We start from the raw sequence: 22472 nt of genomic DNA, 5'->3' as shown, positions 1-22472 counted from the left end.
CTGATCCCCTGTGGAAAAGGAAGAAAGACGCCATCTTGGCAAGTTCCTGGCTGACAGCCATGTGTGGAGGAAGGGGATGAGACCTTTAGGTGCAACATGAAAGGGATAGAGGGCAGGGGCAGGCAGACTCTGGAACAGAGCCCCAGGAGCTATCTGTGGACAGGAAACAGATCCTGCCCTTGCCGTGAGCACCTCTCACCTAGGTGCCAGTCACCAGGCTAAACAGGTACCCCTGCCTGCAGAGCCCCCCTGCAGCCCAGCCTCCAGCTCGGCAGCCCAGAGGCGCTCTGAGCGGCCCAGCGTCTGCCCAGTGTGACCCACTAGGGTCCCTTCACTGTCCCCCAGTCTGTTCACACCAGGTCAGAGTGGCTGTCCCCGCCCTGATGGAGGCTCAGCCCCAGCCTTCCCTCAGAGGCTGAGCCAGCCTGGTTCTGTTACCTTACATGAACCACTAATTGAAGTCTGATGTTCTTGGCCCCCAAACAGTCAGAAGTGACAGCCCCATCTCCCTGCAGCTGGTTTCCTGGGGAGCTGCAAGTGAAGCAGAGCAAGCTCAGATCCTCCCCAGAAAGCTCGCTCGCGGCCCGCTCGCATAGAGGTCCCGGCCGGAGGCCAGAGGGCCGCACGGGGACCCGAGGGAGCAAGGACATGAGTCCTCCACAGGGCAGCCCCAGCGCACGTCTCCTGAGCCACCCTGCCAGACTGTGCCCACGCGGGTCCTTCGCCTGCTGGTGCTGGCAGGCTTGCCCTGGTGGCAGCACTGCTCCCCTTCCTGGAGGCTCACGTGGAAAACTTGGGGTGGCCAGGGGTGGGGCCGGGAGCGGCACTGGCACTTCTGCGCCCAGTTTCCACTGCTGAAAGGGAAGATGCGCTCGGGAGGCCCGCAGCCTTCTTAAGAGCTTTTTTGGCTTGCCTCATTTGGCTGCTGCTATTCCTCTGGCCTGGAGAGGGGGCCTCAGCGGGGGCAGCTGGATGCCTTGCTAGCCCGTGGGCCCACCTGGGCAGCTTGTCCTTGTGCATGGGACCTTAGGGGGCTCTTGAAGGCAGCCCAGAAGTAACCAGCAACTCACAATTCAGAGATAGGTGCAAGCAGATGGGCCTTATCAGAAGGACCTGTGGACAGGTAAAGAGGCGTACACCTATATTCCCAACAACTTGAGAGGCAGAGAACAAGAGGATCACAGTTCAAGGCCACCCTGGGCTAAAAGTTAGTGAAACTCCCCCCTCCCATCTTGACCAATAAGCCAGATGTGCGTATAATTCCATGTACACAGGAGGTATAGGTAGGAAGATAGCAGTCCAAGGCTAGTTCCAGGCAAAAACATTAGGAGTATATTTGAACTCAAGAACAAATGGGCTGCACGTGTGGCTTAAGTAATAGGACAGCTGTCTAGCAAGTGTGAAGCTGAGTTCAAACCCGCAGGGTGTGGAGCGCATCGATGAGCCAGGCCTGCGGAGCCTGCGCACTGCACGGCACCTGCAGCCGGGCATGGTGCTCACCGTGGAGCCGGGCATCTACTTCATCGACCACCTTCTGGACCAGGCCCTGGCAGACCCAGCCCAAGCCTGCTTCTTCAACCAGGAGGTCCTGCAGCGCTTCCGCCGTTTTGGAGGGGTGAGTGCCCGTGAGTCCCACATTCTTGCACCCACAGTGCCCTCAACCTGCCTAGCAGCGGAGGGATGATTTCCCGCAGATGTGTGCCACAGTGGGGCAGGACATAGGTCCTGCAGATTCCCTGCCCACCTCACAAGGTCCTGGGCTGGGGGGAGGGCACCGTCCGTCACGAGTGCCTGTCGCTCTGACCCAGGTCCGCATTGAGGAGGACGTTGCTGTGACTGACACTGGCATGGAGCTGCTCACCTGCGTGCCCCGCACCGTGGAGGAAATCGAAGCGTGCATGGCGGGCGCTGACAAAGCCTTGGCGCCCTTCTCCAGCTCCAAGTAGAGGCAGCCTAGGGGCCCAGGGAGACTGAAGCCAAGCCTGGCCTTGTGGCCTCCCTGCCTCCCTCCCTCCAGGCAGCATTAGGGGTTAGCCCTGCACAGGGGGAGACGTGCTCAGAAGTCACATCTTGGCATTGTCACGTGATCCTGCCAAATCCTGCCACTCGTTCTGCAAAAACCTACCCTTCATCTCTGTGTGCTCTGTCTAAACGACAACAATTTAAATAACCAATGGAAATGAGTCCTGTTGTTTAGTAGCAATTAAACTTCAGCTTGCTGCCACTTTTATTTCTGTTCTCCGGGAAGATACATTTCTAGCGTTTTCTCTCAAAAATCAATGTGCAGAAAGGAATTTGCAATAAAGTTTTTCAAACATAAAAACAGCCCTCCATGCCTGACTTTTGCTTCATCCTTTTTGCAAATGAGCATGTGGAACCCAGAACCCTGAGGTAAGAAAATAGCACTGGTCTGGGCGCCAGTGGCTCACACCTGTAATCCTAGTTACTCAGGAGGCTGAGATCTGAGGATCATGGTTCAAAGCCAGCCCATGCAGGAAAGTCTGTGAGACAAGTGGCATTTGTGGCTCAAGTCGTAGAGTGCTAGACTAGAGCTGAAGAGCTCAGGGACAGTGCCCTGGCCCAGAGTTCAAGCCCCATGACCGACAAAAAAAAAAAAAGAAAAGAAAAGAAAATGGCGCTGGGGAAGTACAGGCTGTGCGCCTCTGATTCTGCCTCAGACTGGCAGGCTGAACAGGGGAGCCTCCCCCAAGCCTGCTTTGAGCTCCAGGGACTCTGCTGGGCTGCAGTGCCAGCTCTGCCAGGCTCCCCAAGCAGGCACCAGAAGCACTGGAGCATGAGGGAAAGGCCCCTGGACCCCTAGCAAACCAGCAGCCAGACAATGCTTACCTAAAGCAGCCACATGGCCAAGAGTGGAAGCCCACTGATGGAACTGCACTCACAACTTAGGGAGTGCCTGGTCTTAGTGCCTGGTCCCAGCCTCAGGTGTCCATTTGTCTCACTGACCCCACCGAACTGCCCATCCCCCAAACTGGCTTCGGGAATTCTGAGCCAAGGTGAAGGATGAATGGGAGGAAAGGATGTCAGGAATGAAGCCATGATGGGGCAGAAAATCAGCCCAAGCTAGTCTTCCTTAGGAGTTACGACCCGAGTTTCTGAGGAAGCTGCACTGAAAGGTCGCCAACCTCAGCTGAAGTTTAGACAGCTTCAAAAGTGCATTAGGAGCCGGGTGTCGGTGGCTCACACTTGTAATCCTAGCTACTCAGGAAGCTGAGATCTGAGGATCCCAGTTTAGAGCCAGTGGACAGGAAATTCCCCTTGCAGATTTTTACCTCCAATTAACCACCAGAAAACCAAAAGTGGTGCTATGGTTCAAGTGGTAGAGCACTGGCCTTGAGCTGCAGAGCTCATGGACAGTGCCCAGGCCCAAAGTTGAAGCCCCACAACCGACCAAAAAAAAAAAAAAAAAAAAAAGTTCATTAGAGTCCTTCTAGAAGCTACATGGTGCCAGATCCCCTTCTGGAAGGGCCATGACTAACTCAACATCTATTTCATACCAGAACAGTGTACCAGAACAACACAATCACCATCTCTTCATTGAGTTCACCCCTCCTAAGGGGCTTCATCAGAAACACCATGCAGAGGTGCACTGTTGGAAGGGTAGAAACAGGACTGGCCTTGTACATACAGCTGCAGGAGGGGGGGAGGCGGGACGCAGTCAGGAAGGGATTGAAGTGAGGAGTAAAACATGGTACATTTGAAACCAAGGACTCCAAAGAAACAGTAGGAGAAATAGTACGGGTAGTTGGCAGGAGGAGCCACATGACAAGATTGGGTCTGGCAATTGGCACGCTAGGGAGCTACAACCTGTTCTAGAGACCATCCTGCTGTCTGGGAAGACCCAGGAGAGGATGGCTCCGCATACTTTCTCCTGCTCCAGAAACGCAGTTAGAAAGGACTTGCAGTCTGAGCTGCAATGGAAGAGGACTCAGTCTGTGTTCTCCTTCAAGTGCCTGTTAAATGCGTATGAACTCTACAGGTACCTACCGGCAGTGAAAGGGTTCATCTGAAGGTGTTGTTATGAGAAGATCTGAGACCTTCACAATCTATAAAAATTCCCATTGGGTGAGGTGGCTCACTCCTGTAGTTTCAGCTACTCAGGAGATAGAGACTGGAAGTAGATCAGGATTTGAGGCCAGCCAGGGCAAAAAACTCTCAAGATGCCTTTTTTTTTTTTTTGGTCGGTCATGGGGCTTGAACTCTGCCTGAGCACTATCCCTCAGCTCTTCAGCTCAAGGTGAGCACTCTACCACTTGAGCTACAGTGCCACTTCCAGTTTTCTGGTGGTTTATTGGAGATAGGAGTCTCACAGTCTTTCCTGCGCAGGCTGGCTTTGAACCTCGATCCTCAGATCTCAGCCTCCTGAGTAGCTAGGATGACAGGCATGAGCCACCAGCACCCGGCTCAAGATGCCATTTTGATCAACAAGGCTGGAACACTGGCGGGTGCCTGTCATCCTAGCTACGCGGGAGGCCATAGGTAATCTTGGCACCAAAGCTGGCCAGACAAAAACCCTCACCAGAACCTAATTGAAAAATTAACTAAAAGCAGAAAAAGGACTGTGAGGTATGGCTCCAAGTGGTAGAGTACCTATCTAGCAAGTGCAGTGCACTGAGTCAAATGCCAGTAACACCAAAAAAAAAAAAAAAAAAAAATTCTAGAACTGGGCACTGGTGGCTCACACCTGTAATCCTAGCTACTCAGGAGGCTGAGATCTGAGGAATCACAGTTCAAAGCCAGCCCTGGCAGGAAAGTCCGTGACACTCATCTCCAGTAAACCACTAGAAAACTGGAAGTAGTGCTGTAGCTCAAGCAGTAGAGTGCTTGCCTTGAGCTAAAGAGCGTAGGGACAGCGCCCAAGCCCAGACTGACAAAAAAAAAAAAATCTAAAATGAAATGGGATATACTGAGGGGAAAATAACTGTCCTACAACTTTTTCATGAAAGCGCAATAATTTGTTTCCCCAAACACAAAGCATCATAGAAGGAAAGTATGGAAATGGCCTTTTCCTCTGAAACACTTCTCAGATCCATCGTATCAGTGAATTCACCTTTATGAAATAGTATTGGTAGGGGAAAGGCCTTTTGTCTACTTCAAACTTAAGACTGTCTCCATTAAAACTGTCCCCACAACCAGGGCCTCAGACCTAGAATTCTAGATACTCAAGAGGCTGGGGTGTGAGGATGATGGTTTGAAGCCAGCCTGGGCAGGAAACTCATCTCCAATTAGCCACCTGAAGCCAGAAGTGGAGCTGTGGCTCAAAGTGGTAAAGCACAAGCCTTGAGCAAACACGCTCAGGGACAGCACCCAGGCCCTGAGTTCAAGCCCCATGACCAACCCAAACAAAAAAAAACTATCCCCACTGTCAAAAAAGACCAATACTGAGATGCTAGGTAATTAGGCAGAACCCAGGGATCCTGTCTCTGTGGTAGAATGCATTCTACTAAGACTATAAAGATGTGCTCTACAGAAAGCCAGTTCTCACCACTGAAGGGAAAGGCAGGTTGGGACGAGGCTCCACAGCTGGGACCAGAACAGCCAGGCACCGCAGGCTCCTCCCAGGTCCTTGTACAAACTGCTTTTTTGTGTCTAATATAAAGAAACCCACAGTGAAATAGTCATTGTTCAAAGGCTTTTCTTTTATTTTTAAATTCGTTGAAAGAAATAAAATTATATTTAAAAAAATAGAGTAATCTCACAAACTGAAAACCAGGGACAAAAAGAACAAGCGAGTACTTTTTCCTGAGAGGCAGATGTGTCTGGTGGAATTAACTACCTTGTGAACTTGTTCTTCACTAGCTTGTCAACAAGAACAGAACCATTTCTCCTATTTCTAAGGCATCAGAAAGCACTGGGAGGGAGTGCTAAATTGGGTGGTTGGGTACAAAGTTCCAGCCCTCTAGTAGGTGTTAAGAAATAGCCATACAATTCCCTTCATGTCCAATTGCTGACGTTGACGTTTTACAGAAACTTCAGAATCGCATACTCATGACCTCAATTTCCAACATCTGGTCATATTTTAGGAAAATCTTGCTACAACTTAGTAAAAATGTCCCAGATATCTGGAGCTGGCACCCTAGTCGCTTCAAGGAGCCAGGCCAGGGAGAGGGGCTCTGACCTCAGGATAAGAGACCCCAGCCAGTGAGCACCTCTCCCAGGAGATTCACACACACAGCTCTAAGCTTCCACACTACAGCTTCCCTCAACCTCTGAGCGGGCCACAGAACAGAGCCAATGCTAACAGTCCAAAAGTTACAAATGTCACCTTGCAGCTCCTAAAACTCACCCCCCTCCCCACTCCTGCTTTCCCTCAACGTTACACTGACCAATCTACCAGACTAACAACTTTCCCCTAAGATGGCCAAGAGCTGGCTAGCATCCCTGTCCTATGCACCATCACTGGCTTGTGCTAATGTGAAAGGAAAGCTTGAACTGATCTTCCTACAAGCTCCAGTCTTCTCTCCTGAGCACACTCTCACACACATACTTCCTCCAATATACTTCATTTTCATGCCTGGTTAATCCCATGAAGGCATCCATTTCAGGAAGCTATTGGGGAGGGGGGAGATAAGAAATTAAAATGTCCATTAACACCTATTATAAGTGTTTAAACATTCAAGGGGCCTAACTGCATCTCCAATTAAGCTAATGATAGAACATCCCTCAGCAGTTAAAAGATTCAGGAGGATTCTGTGGGTTCATCCTGGCTAAATTATTCAAAACATCTATCAACTTTATGAGCAGATCAATATTCTAGCTGAAGTAAACAAACTGGTGTTGGGTCCTAATTTAATAAAAAAACAAGTTAAAAAAAAAGCCACAGAGCCTGCTGGCTGGTTGTTGGGTGGTTAACAGCCTTCCTGGGAAGTGTCACAAGGAACAATGCCGGGCTCTTGCCCAAGGTGTTGGCTTTGGAGAGCTACGAGCGCGACATGACAGGAGAGTGGCAGTCAGAAGTCTCCCACCAAAGCCAGGGGGGCAGTCCACTTCCCTGCTGGTTCCATTACCTCAAGTCCTACGTGGAGAACAGCAAAGCAGCCAGGTTCAAGTGAGGTGCAGGTAACCCAGACTCTAGTCACAGAGGACTCGTGTCTAGTCACTTAATACACCGAAGCCAACAAATGGGAGTTAGAATTTTGCTTTAAAAAAAAAAAAGGAAAAAAGTTGAGACAATCTATAAACTATCAACATGAAATAAGGCAGACTCTAGAGATGCCCTTACATTAATAACTGACATATTTTTAAGTCAACAAAAATGTCAATATCCTGAGTGTTACCAATATTTTCTTTTGAAAATAATTTATGGAACATAAAAGCACCCAAGTGGATAAACAGAGGCAGGGTATATCGAATCTAGAAGAAAAGCCTACTAACTAGGAAAAGAAACTGTCACAATATAAAAAGACATTTTTAAGGGAAATAAGTTAAAGGCTAAAACCTTGGACTTTCAAGTTTTCTTAAGAGTATTCTTTTGGGATGGCACAGGGTTGATACATTTTTCAAATCATTTGGTTACAACCAAATGTTTCTTTACCAGATATATTTTGCCTTAAAAAAAAAAAAAATCGTGCTTGTTTCTTCACCAGAAAATTTTTTACTTTAAAAACCGCGGCCCAGGTGCCCAAGGCTCACACCTGTAATCCTAGCTACTCAGGAGGCTGAGATTTGAAGATCAAGGTTCAAAGCCAGCCTGGGCAGGAAAGTCCTTATCTCCAATGAGCTACTAGAAAACCAGAAGTGGCACTGTGGCTCAAGTGGCAGAGCATCAGCCTTGAGCAAAGCAGCTCAGGGACAGCACCTGGGCCCTGAGTTCAAGCCCCAGGACTAGCACGCACGCACACACACACACACACACACACACACACACACACACACATAAAAATTGTGGCCCTAGGCAGTTATTTTGCACAGGGAAGAAACTACCAGCTGCACTAGTATTCCCAATCCTAATCAGTAGCTTACGCCACCAAGCTGCTAAATCACTTTATTTACTAACTTGGCTGTCAAAATGGATTCTGAAATTAAAAAAAAAAAATAGCTTCACTAGCAACTACAGAAGCTTAAAATTTTGGGACACAAGTGGGGATATATCTATATATATATCTATATGTCTATATGTAGACATATAGATATATATATAAAATCCATCACAAAACTATGTCACCCAGTAACCCAAAGGTATCCCAAAAGCATGATTCTAATGTGTCTTTTATTTTTTAAGTCTCTCCGCTTCCTAAGTGTTCTATTTTTACGGTGTGATGTGGCTTCTTTATGTAAGCTGACATCACAGTTCAGAAACTTACTACAGTGGGGGCAGAGGGAGGGAAGGGATGGGACAGTATTAATTATATTAAAACAAGGTGTATGCTATACATAAAATTGTGCCCAATTACAAACTGTTTGGTTTCTACAGTCCCAGGATTGTAATAGACAATTTAATCACAAATAGATTAACATAGATGGCAATTTCACTTAACCCAATTGATCTTTTCTGCTAAAACCGAGAGCTGCCCGCACGATCTGCCAATTTTCCATTCTTTCTGTCAACCTAAAAGAAGCCTATTTCTGACCAAGTCAAGACTCAAGAACATCAAGGTCCAGGATTTTTTTGTTAACCATATACCTTAGCATTCTTCTGACCCCCACATTTTAAGATCGATATGTAAATTCCCTGGCTAATCGACTCTTTAGTGGTGATCCTAGAAAACAACCTCCAGTGGATGGTTGAATAGAGAAGGCTCGACACCACTCAGCCATTTGAGGGGTGCACATGGTCGCCCCTTTAACCCCCCAAGTTGTCAAGTCTGCAAAGAATGAGGTCTACTGTCCTGTGCTCTCCGAATTTGTCGTGGTCGTTTCGGTGCTAAGGGGTTGCACGTTGTCTGCAAGGTTGTGCGCATGCTCCAGAAACAAGTCTTTCAGTACACTTAATTCCTTTGTGAGCAGTTTAATTTTGGCTTCCAAGCGTTCGTTCTCTTCTTTGAGCTGGTTCACCCTCTGCAGGGTATCTTGTGCTTTCTGCTTGCTTTTCAAGCGGCTCTTTTTAACAGCCATGTTGTTCCGTTCTCGGCGCTGCCGGTATTCGTCGCTATTCCGATCCATGGGGGAACTCTTTTTGCTTTGCTTGCTGGCAGACACAGCTTTACCTCCTCCCCCGGGGCCAGCAGGCACCAGCTGAGGGACCTGCTGCAAGCCACTGGCATGGGCCTGGGTATGAATGACACTGACCCCGTTCACTCCTGCGGCACTGTTTGGCTGTGATATCTTGCTCATTTGGACACTCTCCCTTGCCAGCGCGGGGGGGACAGGTAGAAATGAGCACAAGGCGATCAATGGGGTTGCCACGCTAAACTGCCCCCAAAATCTCCAGGTGTATCTAGTTAAAAAAGAAATGGAATTAAAATACTTCGAATGGCAGGCTTGAATGAGATTAAACTTGCATGGCCCCCCTGCGGCAGGCCACGTACACTGCTGACGCTGAGACAAGTCTAGAGCCAATGGTCCCAACACTTCCGAAGTCTGAAGCTTTCCAGTTACAGGTAAGCTGGTACAGAGGCACCCTAAAGCGGAGCCCAGCCCACCTGAACCCCTAAGGGCTTTGCCCATCTGTGATCGATGGTTATCAAGACAGGGAGAGAAAAAAAAACAAAAGAAGTCACTAATTAGGGTAGCTCCTATGAATCGGCAGCACTTGACAATCTGCCAGGGAGATATTTGAGGTGTTTGGTTAATTATGGTTAGGAGACACCTGCAACCAAAGGGAAAAACCGTCTTTTAACTACAGGTCGAGTCAAACTACTCCAGGAGGAATAGGATGCTGTGGCGCCCACGCTCCCAATTCAGACAAAAACTGGAGTCAGCCAGGATTAACTCTTGGCCAGCACCCTTTATGGGGTATTTTTGAAAAGGTTTTGCTTGCTGAGCTTTCTCAAAGTTACCAAGTGAGTTTCTTGGACAGAGGAACTCAAAGACACCTGGTAAGGTTCCCCCTTGCTTCTCATTCTGTTTAGCCTTGATATAATTCCTGAAACATATAGAAATCTGAAATCACAAAGAAAGTCCAAGTGCCTGGGATTCAGGGGCAGGGCAGTGGTGCTGCTGCCCATGGAAATGGAAGCTCCTGCCTGTCAGCCTAGCTATTCCGGAGGCTGAGATCTTAAAGATCACTATTCAAAGCCAGCCCAGGCAGGAAAGTCCATGAGACTCTACCTCTAATGAACAACAAAAAAGCCAGAAGTGGAGCTGTGGCTCAAGTGGTAGAGGGCCAGCCTTGAGCACAAAAGCTCAAGGACAATGTTCAGGCCAACTTCAAGCTCCAGGATCAGGAAAAAACAAAAAAAGAAATGAAAGTACTAGGTTCAACTATGGAAATGGATTAAAACCACAAAATGGTCCTTTTCACAAAACTGCTACAACTAAATCAATAGGAAAACTCTGGAGTGCATCCCATAATTAATTAAGAAAAGTTCACTTAGTAAACACCCATAGCTTTGACCAAACTTGAGCCAGGCACTGCTATAAACACTGTTATTAGTCTTCTCTTTTTCAAGTCTGCTTTTTCAAGTCCATATATCATTACTATGAGTTGTTTTAAAAGCCACTCAGCCAGCCCAGAGCTAGTGGTTCATCTGTTCCCACTCCAGTACTAAGGCAAGACAGAGAGCTTCCCTCCAAACCATGATGGATTTCTACTCCAAGTCTTTGCTCAGTAATGGACTTTTCACAATTTCCCCTGAAAATCTATGAGGTCGCCTCATTTTGCTTCTACTTATAGAGTTGCCATTCACTACTACTGAGACACTAGTGCTTACTTCTTTGTGTAAATTCAGTGTTTTACCCAATTAAAAAAAAACTTGTTTTAATACTTCTCCTGGAACTGTCTTTGCAACTGCAATCGTATTCATCTTAATTATCTACTTAAAAACTTTTTATATACCGATTATTTTCTTACTCTCTAATCTCTATAGCAAATGTAGCCAAGCAGGTCAACTCTGATCTCGGCTCTGCCTCCCTGGGGACTTCAAGGTCCCCCTGCTACACACAAGGGAAATACGTGGAAATGGTTGACTACAGGCCACAAACTCAGCCTCTGACTTTAGTCATTAGAGACTCCAAATTCAGTGATGGTCATGCCTACTTTTGAACCAAAGCTACAGGAATGGGAAGGGGTTCCTCTATCTCTGTCTGACTCATCCTGCCAAGGTAAGGGGCTGGGAATGTGGCTTAGTGGTAGAGTGCCTGACTAGCATGCATGAAGCCCTGGGTTCAATTCCTCCTAACACAAATAGAAAAGGCTGGAAATGGTGCTGTGGCTCAAGTGGTAGAGTGCTAGCCTTGAGCTGAAGAGCTGAGGGACAGCGCTCAGGCCCAGAGTTCAAGCCCCATGACCAACAAAAAAAAAAAAAATCTTCAAGAAAGTTGTTAAATATTTTTTTGTATGTCCCTCCCCCACGGTATAACCCCTGTATTTCACTGTATTTGATGTCAGTATAATTTGTGGAGGGGAAGGGCAACAACAAATGTTTAAATAGGGATACAGGTGGACCCATTGCAACAATGAGATGTACAAGTCATTATATCGAAAACAAACTTTATAACTTTGGTGGGGGGGAGGAGGATTGGGTCAGGGGATGGAGGGAGGATGGGAAGGGATGGGAAGGGATAGGAAGGGGAAACAAAGGAGGAGGCTACAATGCTTGATAAGAAATGTACTCATTACCTTGCCCCTGTAATTGTAACCCCTCTGTACGGTATTTTCACAATAAAAATAAATTAATTAATTAAAAATAAATTTTTAAAAAATTGTTAAAGTGACGAAAAAATGAACCAAGCCAGGTCCTGGTGGCTCATAACTGTAATCCTAGCTACTCAGGAGACTTGAGATCTGAAGATTGCAGTTCAAAGCCAACCCAGACAGGAACATACTTGACGGTCTTATCTCCAATCAACCACATGAAAACCAGAAGTGGTACTGTATAGCTTAAGTGGTACTATGGCTCAAGTGGTAGAGTGCTAGCCTTGAACTGAAGAGCACAGCAACAGCACCCAGGCCTAGAGTTTAAGCCCCATAACTGACACCCCCCCCCAAAAAAAGAACCAAGTAACAGATCAAAGAGGAAAATAAAGGAGTACTTTACATAGTGAATGAACAAAAACTATGGCATTATACTTTTGCTCCTTCCACATTTACTGAGCACCTACAACAAACTAATAAATGAAGTTTTTTCAAATCTCGCTAGTTAAAACTTAATGCAGAGCCGGGCGCCGGTGGCTCATGCCTGTAATCCTAGCTACTCAGGAGGCTGAGATCTGAGAATTGCGGTTCAAAGCCAGCCCAGGCAGGAAAGACCGTGAGACTCCTATCTCCAATAAACCACTAGAAAACCGGAAGTGGCGCTGTAGCTCAAGTGGTAGGGTGCTAGCCTTGAGCTGAAGAGCTGAGGGACAGCGCCCAGGCCCAGAGTTCAAGCCCCATGACAGACAAAAAAAAAAAAAACAAAAACCAACTTAATGCAGGTCTGGCTCCTTGTGGACCAACCCTGATCCGAAGTTCAGGGTACAGGAAGCGGGGTGGTCCCCATTTCCTTGCAAGTGACCACTCCACTCCAGGAGGGACAGGAAAGCTAAGGAGCACATCTCAAAGAGTGGTCCCCGACAAGTATCCTTAGGAAGCAGCAGCATCCTTAGGAACCTTGCACAGATGGAAATCTAGCAGGTTCATCCTGGGGAAGAGCTAGTGGGCCTTGTATAATGAAATGTCTAGGGACTCAGCAACACTGAAGTGTGAGAGCGAGCTAAGCAGGTTACCGGTGGCTCACACCTGTAATCCTAGCAACTCAGGAGGCCTCGATCTGAGGACTAAGGTTCAAAGCCAGCCCTGGAAAGAAAATCTGTGAGACTCTAATCGCCAACTAACCACTAAAAAGTCAGAAGTGGAGCTGTGGCTCAAGTGGTAGAGCAACAGCCTTGGGCAGAAAAAGTTTCAGCGACAGCGCCCAGGATGAGTTCGAGGCCTAGTAACAGCACAAATGTATAAAAGAATGTCGAGCTAAATGAGTAACACATTTCTTCTGATTCAGATTTCTTAATTTGAGTCATGTTCATTCAAATCAGTTAATACAATGAAAGCTTGGAATGTTAGAATGAGAAAAATAAAACTGAATTTTTCTCCATCTTCTCTTGGGGGAAAAAAAAAACAGTCAAGAACTTCCCTAGCCCTTTTTGTCACTTGTTTTCTTCATATGCTTAGAACCTGTTGCTCCCTCCTTTTCCCCTGAAGATAAGTGTTCTCCATTCCTTTTAACTCTTTACAATCTGTTCAATCATTGGCAAGTCTGACTATTGTTCCTAAGACAAAGGGAAACAGAAGAAAACACCTCCATCTCCCATTCCCCTTCATTCCAGTGCCACACAAATTACCTCAGGCTGACATCATCTCTCAGGGGAACCAGTCTCTAGCTGAGCCTAGTTCCCCAAAGCCGTGGAACACTCCAACCTCCCTGAGTCACACCCTCCCCCTGACAAGTGGTCTGTGCCTCCAGCCTCCAGGACTTACACGAAAGGTCCTGACCCTGCAGTGCAGGATCCCTTGTGCTGGTCACCGCAATGCTTGACCACCTGCAGCCCGGGGCTACCCCAGCACTGTCATGGTCTCCACCTCTAGTGCATCTATCTCCCTGCAGACTCAGCTGGGGGCAGGGCTCAGTTCACCTTCACTTGCCCAGCAGCTAGGGCAGGGTCCAAGAAAGAGTTTGAGAAGAAAAAGTAGCTGGAATCTGATGGCTCACGTCTTTAACCTTAGCTACTTAGGAGGCTGAGATCTGAGGATAAGTTCCAAGCCAGCCGGGGCAGGAAAGTCTATAGACTTCTCTCCAATGAACCACCAAAAAGCTGGAAGTGGAGCTGTGGCTCAACTCGTACAGTGCTCAGGAACAACACTTGAGGCCCTGAGTTCAAGCCCCAGGACCAACACCAAAAAAAAAAAAAAAAGGAAGAAGAAAACATATATATATTTATCATCTTTTAAACCTATCTAGAGTATGAGATGCAACATTCAAACAGAATAATATACACTATCTTTTTTTCTTTTTTACTGTTAGAGCTGGGCAGCCAGAAAAGAAGGCAATCAGTGTACCTATCAGCACAAGAACCCATGCAGACACCCCTCCCAAGGATAAACCTAGAATTGTGGCTACCTAGAGTTATCATTACTGTGGCCACTTCTCAAAGACAAAGCAACTTCAGACCATAATCAGCCCCACAAGGTCTTACGTGTTTTTCTCAGGGGGCCACCAAGAGCTGTTTAATTCCCCAAGGATGAAGCCATCTCTCTAAGATCACATAGCCTTTTTGACAAATACAATATACTCCTGAAATTTTAATTTTAACAATGAAGTTTTGTATTTAAATTTGTGTTCATATTTCAATTAAATTTTATAAGTTTTGCGTGGGGGAGAGGGAAGTGTACTGGGCTTGAACTGGCACTCTACCATTTGAGCCACACCTCTGCTTCTGGTTCTTTGGTGGTTTATCTCACAGAGAAAATCTGACTTTGCAACCCACAGATCTCAGCCTCCAGAGCAGCTAGGATTACAGGCATGCACCACCAGTACCCAGATCCCACCTTTTTTTTTTTTTAAAGGCTGCCACTAAACTGAACCAGGCAAGTAAGAAACAAGACGCTGAAATCTTCAGCATCCCGTAATTAGTTATCCTTGTTTATGAGTTTTTCCAGAAGCAGAGACTACCCTGAAGAATAATTAGCTTACCTAAATACTATTCAAGTCATAATACCTAACCAGTTCTTTAATATCAAGAACTTGGACATGCAGAATTTCAAGAAAATCAGCTTACAGTATCTTACTTGAAAATTTTCTTGGAGAGTTGCGCTGCTTTGAGACAGATCTACATAAAATGATTGATATACTCAAATAAGGATTCAAGTGTGTGCAGCCTGAGTCAGAACTCGCAATTTTTTTTCTGTAGCCCATCAACTCTATGAAAAACCTTTCCAAGAGGAATACAGGTTAAGATGTAGGTTCTCAGGAAAGAAAGAAGGAAAGAAAAGAGAGAAAGTGAAAGAGAAAGAAGAAAAGGAAAGAGAAAAGGAAAGAGAAAGAAGGAAAGAAAAAGGAGGGAGAGGAGGAGGAAGAGGGAGGGAAGGATAGAGGGAGGGAAGGAAAGGAAGGAAGGAAGGATGGATCTAGCAAAAGGTAAACCCATCAACCTTCTGAAAAGCAGAAACAAAATCGTGCTTACTTGGGGGGCAGGGAGGAAGCATCCTTTCCTCTTTCCCCCTGACACCTGTGTGCTGAGCTACTTTCTGAGGGCTCCCACCAACCTTCCCCCTCTACACCCATTGCTTGCTCTCTGCTCTATTTCCCTTCAACTCTGCTGCCTTGCACTATGCTATGTCCTATATATAGTGACCTGCAGGAGGTGCAAATATCTCCATAGACCGGCCAAAAATTAAAAAATAATAATCCTGGGAAAAACAAAAACAACAATACAACCGCATAATAAAATAAATGGCTACACACCATTCTCTTCCACCCAGCCAGCTCAGCTGTGGTTGGAAGCGACAGGAAATGTCCTGTGTGGCATGAAACGAAAAGATATGGTCCACCTTCTGCTATTCTGGGCACAGCTCTGCATCCCCAGGGGCCAATCCGCGCCTGGCTGGTCACCCTGCGCGTTTGGAGGCGGGGGGGGGGGGGGGAAGGGGAGACACCTCGTCCCCTCCCCGCGGGGCGGGGGGTGGAGAGCGGGGGTCCAGGATGGCGCCCGGGCGCGGGGCCCCGGCCAGCGATGAGCTCAGCCCGTCGGTGTCGGGTGTTGCCGGCAGGTTGCATCAGACGTCGAAGTCGGTGGGGGGGGGGGGGGGGGTATCCCGAGTCGGGAACCATCCGAGGCCTTCCCGGCCCAGTGAGCCACCGCCACCCGGGCTAGGTCTCTCCTTGGGCCGGGCTCGCGCCCACGCAAGCGGCCGGCTTCACTTGCGGCCTCCACCCCGCCTCCTCCTCTGGGTGGTGACCGCCCCGCGGTTTCCTTACCTGGGTTTCCAGCCCGCCCGCCCGCCCTCAGGCGGTCTCTGCTCTAAGCGAGGGCCCCGAGTGGCCACAGGCTCGACTCCGACCCAGGCCTAGAAGCCCCGCGAGTCAGCCCCGAGGAGCGACGGTTACGAAACCGGCTGCCTCCGCCCGTTCCGCCGCCGCCGCCGCCGCCGCCGCCGCCACGGCCACCGGTTTCCCTCTCTCCCCCCCCACCCCCTCCACCTCCCCTCGCCACCACCTCACCCCACTCCCTCCCCGCCGGAGGGGAGGAGCCGCGCGCGCCGCCGCCGCCGCCATAACCAATAGGAATGCCGGATTATGAGTGACGTGTGCGCCTCTCGAAACAGGCAGCGCTTCCAGCCAATCATCAGCTGGTTCACTGAGGGAGGCGGGCCTGAAGCGGGGCGTGGCCGGCGGGTGTGGTGGGCGCGGCGGGGAAAACAGGCCTGTGGTGGCTGCTGGGTGTGTGTTGGGGGGGGGTCGTTCTTTGGTTGTGGTTGTCGAGGAGGTGATGGCGGCGGCTCTGAAGTTGTGTGGGTGACCGTGAGGAGAAAAGACTTGTCTGAGAGTTGAAGAAACTGGCCTCCTGGGAGGACCACACCTGCTCACAAGTATTTCCCGGGGGGACTTCTTTAGTGGGCCGCCGTCCTTGGGCAGCCCCTCCCGCGCTCTGCACCCCGCGTTGACTTTCGGGGGGACGTCTCCCTGCATCCGCCTTCCGGGGAGCAATCGGGGTGTCCGGAGCCCCTTGCTCTCCTGCCTTTATGATGGACGCTTATGCCCTGGAAACATTGGAAAACACAAGAAAAAGAGAGGTGAGGGGGAGAGAGAGAGAGAAAAGAACAGAAAACCTTTTCTCCAAGCCCGGCCTGGTGGCCCACGCCTGTCATCCTAGCTGAGACCTGAGGGTCACGGTTCAAAGCCAGCCCACGAAGGAAAGGCTGTGAGACTCTTATCTCCATGGAACCGGCAAAAAGCCAGAAGTAGAGGTGTGGCTCAAGTGGTAGAACACCAGCCTGGAGTGAAAAAGCTCAGGGACAGCGCCCAGCCCCAGAGTTCAAGCCCCAGAACTGGCCACAAAAAAGAAAGAAAGAAGAGCTTTATCCTATAGGATGAAGACAGGTGTCACCACCTGAGAGCCACAAGCTCCGGGCCAAAAAGTCTTTTAAAAACGAGTAGACGGTGCCTGGAGTAGAGGACAGTGCTCCGCTGCCCACCCAATGGGTTGAATGACTTTCTTCTTGAGCAATTCTGATCGTTCAGAAAATAGACATTTTAAAAGAGGAAAAAAGGTCGTTTTAAAAGGGGTCAGATCTCTGTGTTAAAACTGTTTAGAGGGATCACTAAGAAATGATCAAGTACTAGAGAAAGGGGGAAAGGAAGGAAAAAAGAGGGAAGGAAAAGAAGGAGGTAAGAAAGGAAGGGAGGGATAAAGAGAAGGAGAAAGCCAGGAAGATGGCAACAAAAAGATGCACATTCTCTCCACCCCTTGGAGAATAGCCCAATGTCATTAACCTTTGACTCTAAATCTAAATGTCCTTTTCTCTTTGGCTCTCCATGTCTGAGCCTAAAGTTCTATAAGATTTTAGCACTAAGCCAGGCTCTGGTGGCTCATGCCTGTCATGTTATTCAGGAGGCTGAGATCTGAGGATCTTGGTTTGAAGCCAAGCCTGGGCAGGAATGTCTGTGAGATTCTAATCTCCAATAAAACAACAAAAAGCCAAAAGTGGAGCTGTGGCTCAAGTGGTAGGATGCCATTTTTGAACAAAGCTAAGGGACAGCACCCAGGCCTGGAGTTTAAGCCCCATTACAAGCACTTGCACACAAATGCATGCACTCACACAGATTTAGCACTATTCAAATTGGATCGTTCTGTTGATCACAAAGCTTTGATTGTCCCCTAACATTTCCTAGTCACCTAAGGCTGACATAGGGAAAGAAAACCTTGTATATAGGTCTGTCCTGTTGGCTTCTGATGTGCTGAGCACTAGCCAGGCTGCTCCAGCAGTGAGGTAGTGGTATGTCTGGGCACGCCTTCCACACCCAGAAAATCTAGTCAACAGTGTGTGTATGGGGGGGGGGGAACCCCAGTGTTTCCTCTTCAGCTAATAGCTGGCCATTCTTAGTTTGCAAGTATTTATTTGGTGCTCGGCTGGAATTTAGTGATGAAGAGAAGAAACATAGTCCTAGCCTACATGGAACATACAAGTAGAATGCAGAAGACAGGCATTTAGCGATTACCGTTTTCCCCTACCATTTATAGAAGACTAGATGCTGGGAAAAGATTGTAAGAAGTGGGGGGGCAGGGGGAGGAAAGAGGAAGTGCTGGGAAGGTGGCTCAGTGGTAGAGCGCTTGCCTTGCATGCCTGAGGCCCTGGGTTCAATTCCTCAGCACCACATAAGCGGAAAAAGCCGGAAGTGGCACTGTGGCTCATGTAGAGCGCTAGCCTTGAGCTGAAGCACTCAGGGACAGTTCCCAGGCCCAGAGTTCAGACCCCACAACTGACAAAAAAAAAAAAAAAAGTGCCAGGCACTGGTGGCTCACACCTGTAATCCTAGCTGCTCAGGAGGAAAGTCCATGAGACTCTTATCTCCAATTAACAACCAGAAAACCAGAAGTGGCTGTGTGGCTCAAAGTGGTAGAGCCTCAAGCAAAAGGGATAGCACCCAGGCCCTGAGTTCAAGCCCCAGGACAGGCACAAAAAAAAAAAAAAGGTTTGGTTAAGTGGCCTAGATGAAATACATAATGCCAATCTGAGGGAATATCTTCTCTATAAGTCCTGTGATGTGGAGAAATTTAAGATGATCATGGCTGAAATAGAGGGCCCTAGACGAGTCTGATGAGATGGGCAGGGCAAGCAGGCTTAAAAGGAATTCTAATTTTGGAGGGGGCAAAAGTTTGTCATAAGGATGCAGAATAAGTGGGAAACGGAACAACATAACAACAAAGGGGCCCATCAGCTGTACTGGATGTAGAAGAAAAAGAACTAAGTAACCCAAAGATAGCGATGGGAGAGAGGAAGGAGAGGGAACGAGGAAACAGCCTACACTAACCAAAAGGAAAGAAATGTAAACATCACCTGATGTGGAAGAAATATTGTATTGTCAAAGCTCATAGAATTCACAAACTTTATAGACCGTGATAATGACAATTTGCCTTGTGAAGATTAAAATGCGTTTGTGACTATAAGTATCACTATTCCACAATGCTATGAAATATGTGAAATCTGTGTAATCACTTAATCTCAATTAAAAAAAAGTTCCAGGCGCCGGTGGCTCACACCTGTAATCCTAGCTACCCAGGAGGCTCAGCTCTGAGGATCACGGTTCAAAGCCAGCCCGTGCAGGAAAGTCCGTGAAACTCTTATCTCCCATAAACCACCAGAAAACTGAAAGTGACACTGTAGCTCAATGGTAGAGCGCTAGCCTTGAGCTGAAGAGCTGAGGGACAGTGCTGAGTCCCAGAGTTCAAGCCCCATGATCGACAAAAAAAAAAAAATGAGAGAAGGGATGGGTCAGGAGCGATGGGTGACAATGTTGTCAGACACCTTGTATTCATACACTGTTTTGTAGAATGGGAACTTCTTTGTACAACTACTTAAAGATAATAATTTTAAAATGTAAAAACAAAGCCAAAAAAAAGCTGAATTGAACATATGACTCAAATGGTAGAATGCCAGCCTACTTAGCATGAGGCTCTGAGTTCAAATCCTAGTACTGCCTAAAACAAAAGAAAAGGTTATAGAAGGGGTTGGTGAGGTGGCTCAAGTGGTAGAGTACCTGTCTAGCATGCATAAGGACCTAAACTCCAAAAAGAAATGTTGGGCTAAGATGTAGACCAGTGGCAAAACACTTGGCTAGCAAGTACAATGTCCTGTGTTTGATCTCCAGTACAAAACAAAAAAATACAGTTAAAACAAACAAGAATGTTGAAGAATGGCATATTATTTCCTTTAGAGAGTTTTAAAATATCCATGTATAAAGATTGAGCACAAAGAATGTATGAGTAATTTATTTATAAAAATCAAGTGTTGAATCTAATAACTTATTAACTTAAAATAATTTTTTTAAAGTTTGTCATAAGGAAATGAGAGAGTTGGGTGCTGGTGACTCACACCTGCCTGTCATCCTAGCTACTCAGGAGGCTGAGAGCTGAGGTTCAAGGTTCATAGACAACTCAGGCAGAAAAGTCTTATCAGACTCTTGTCTCCAGCCACCAGAAAGCTGGAAGTGCAGCTGTAGCTCAAAAGTAGAGTACAAGCCTTGAGCAAAAATGCTCAGGGACAGCAGCTAGGCCCTAAGTTCAAGCCCCAGGACCAGCACAAACAAGTTTAAAAGAAGTTTCTGGTAAACATCTGAGCTGGGAACAAAGCTGGGATTTGAGGAAAAACAAATGACATCCTTTAGTCTTCACAAAGCGAATGACATTTCCCTTACCTCCCTGAAGCACCTCCCAGTGGCATCCACAGCCCTAGCTTTGCTCCTCATCTCCAGCACACACCACACACAAAAAAAATCACACATGAGAGGAAACCATATAAATGTTCATAGACAAATGGGTAAACAAAATGCGATAAATGCATAATGGAATACTATGCAGCCTTACAAAAGGAATTCTAGTATATGCTACAACAAGAATGAACTTTAAGGTATTAGTTAGGTGATATAAATACATATTAAATGGTTGCTTTATATGATGTCAGGTGCCAAGAGGGTCTCGGTATGACCTGGGTTGGGGGCTTAGGGCTGAGGAGACTGAGAAACTGGTTACAAAAGCATTGTTAAATTCTTATCTTTTTGCTGGTACCAGGACTTGAACTTGGAGCCATGGTCATACTCACACGCTCTCTCCCTCTCCCTCTCCCTTTCCCTCTCCCTCTGTCTCTTACTCCCCTCCCTCTCTTCCTTGAGCACACACGCCTCTCAGCTTTCTTGCTCATTCATGGACCTCTACCACTTGAGCCATACCTCCAATCCTCTCTTTTATCTTAAGATCAGTAAGAACCCATGAAAGCTTTTTTGGTGCTGACTTTTTTTGCTCAAGACTAACACTCTACCACTTGAGCCACAGCTCCACTTCCAGCTTTGTGGTGGTTCATTGGAGATCAGAGTCTCATGGACTTTTCTGCCGAAGTTGGCTTTGAACTGGGATCCCCAGATCTCAGCTTCCTGAGTAGCTAGGATTATAGGCATGAACCATGAACAACCAGCTCTTAGCTAACCTTTTTCTGTTTTTAGAATAGTTCTAAACCATGCTGGGCACTGGTGGCTCAGGCCTGTCATCCTAGCTACTCAGGAGGCTGAGATCTGAGGATTGCAGTTTGAAGCCACTCCAGGCAGGGAAGTCTGCCAGACTCTTATCTCCAATTAGTCACAGGAAAAAGCTAGAAGTGGCACTGTGGCTCAAGTGGTAGAGTGCTAGCCTTGAGCAAAAGGAGCTGGTGGGGGGAGTACCTTTCTCTTCCTGGCATTGGGTGAGAGATACAGTAACAAGAGGCTTCCTCTCTACACGTGGCTCATTTGCTCTGTGTGTGTGTGTGTGTGTGTGTGTGTGTGTGTGTGTGCGCGCGTGCGCGCCAAAACTAGAACTTGAACTCAGGGCTTAGGCTCTGTCCCTGAGCTTCTTTGGCTCCAGGCTAACACTCTACCACTTGAGCCACAGCACCACTTTCAGCCTTTTCTGAGTAGTTTGTTGAAGATAAGAGTCTCACAGACTTTCCTGACTGGGGTTGGGCTTCAAACCACCATCCTCAGATCTCAGCCTCTTAAGTAGCTTGGATTACAGGCATGAGCTACCACACCCAACTCTCTTGGCTTCTTATGGAAAACAGGGTCTCTCCACTCCAGCCAGCACCTGTGGAAACAGGCCTGGGAGATGGGTCTCGGGGTGATGGTACCTGGGCCTCCTGAGTAGTTCTCTCGCCTTTTAGAAAGTATTTGAGTCACACATGACTGTCATCACTGAGCTGGCAACCAGTATCGGTGGCCCACGTCTGGATTGGCAAGCGGATGTTTCCTAGGTACTATAAATTCCAAACTCTGGTGCCAACAAAAAGATGCCTTTGATGGTGCACCTGGCACGTCGTGGCTTGCTCAGTGGCTGATTTTTATGTCTGGACTACAGACTTGCACATCACTACTCAACTGTGATTCTGATAACATAGGGCATCTAAAATCTCGACTGAGAAATGTGTAGTATGGGTATTGTTTTTGTTTTTATGGTACTGAGCTTTGAACTCAGGGCCTCAAGCTTGCTAGGCAGGCACGTTACGACTGAGCCACACCTCCAGCCCTGTACCCTTTGCTGTAACCTCTTTTTTTTTTTCAAGTTTACCATTGCATGGGAAAAAATGTTTCTTCTACGTTAAATGCCTGCTTGAGCCAAACTCGATGCTCATTTTT

At 47.6% G+C, this 22472-nt stretch overlaps 2 protein-coding genes and 1 long non-coding RNA gene across 3 annotated transcripts in view; 1 reads left to right on the top strand and 2 right to left on the bottom strand.

The window, feature by feature from the left end:
• The window catches only part of Pepd (peptidase D), a 90124-nt gene extending 87791 nt beyond the window's left edge, over positions 1–2333 (top strand). Inside the window, exons 14-15 of the mRNA XM_042667833.1 lie at positions 1424–1615; positions 1809–2333. Coding sequence (XP_042523767.1) covers positions 1424–1615; positions 1809–1946 — 330 coding nt within the window. The 3' untranslated portion in view covers positions 1947–2333. The remainder of the gene's footprint in view (positions 1–1423; positions 1616–1808) is intronic.
• A 3303-nt stretch (positions 2334–5636) lies between these two features.
• On the bottom strand, positions 5637–22030 carry LOC122097383. The gene is made up of 3 exons (XR_006145532.1): positions 22019–22030; positions 15644–15646; positions 5637–7224 (listed from the first exon to the last, which is right to left on the bottom strand). It is a non-coding gene; the product is annotated as an uncharacterized LOC122097383 (long non-coding RNA).
• On the bottom strand, positions 8211–9324 carry Cebpg (CCAAT enhancer binding protein gamma). Its single transcript, XM_042667834.1, has one exon. It carries the CDS (start codon positions 9289–9291, stop codon positions 8839–8841), a length of 453 nt encoding a protein of 150 aa, XP_042523768.1. The 5' UTR covers positions 9292–9324; the 3' UTR covers positions 8211–8838.
• Positions 22031–22472: the final 442 nt, after the last annotated feature.

Source organism: Dipodomys spectabilis, unplaced genomic scaffold (assembly GCF_019054845.1).
Source record: "Dipodomys spectabilis isolate Male_0828 unplaced genomic scaffold, ASM1905484v1 ptg000422l, whole genome shotgun sequence".
Lineage (NCBI taxonomy): Eukaryota > Metazoa > Chordata > Mammalia > Rodentia > Heteromyidae > Dipodomys > Dipodomys spectabilis.
The sequence above is the reverse complement of the archived record's forward strand: the minus strand, read 5'-3'. Positions and strand labels throughout refer to the sequence as shown.

Coding starts and splice junctions, on each gene's coding strand:
- Cebpg (XM_042667834.1), bottom strand. CDS start 9,291: ATGAGCAAGATATCACAGCCAAACAGTGCCGCAGGAGTGAACGGGGTC.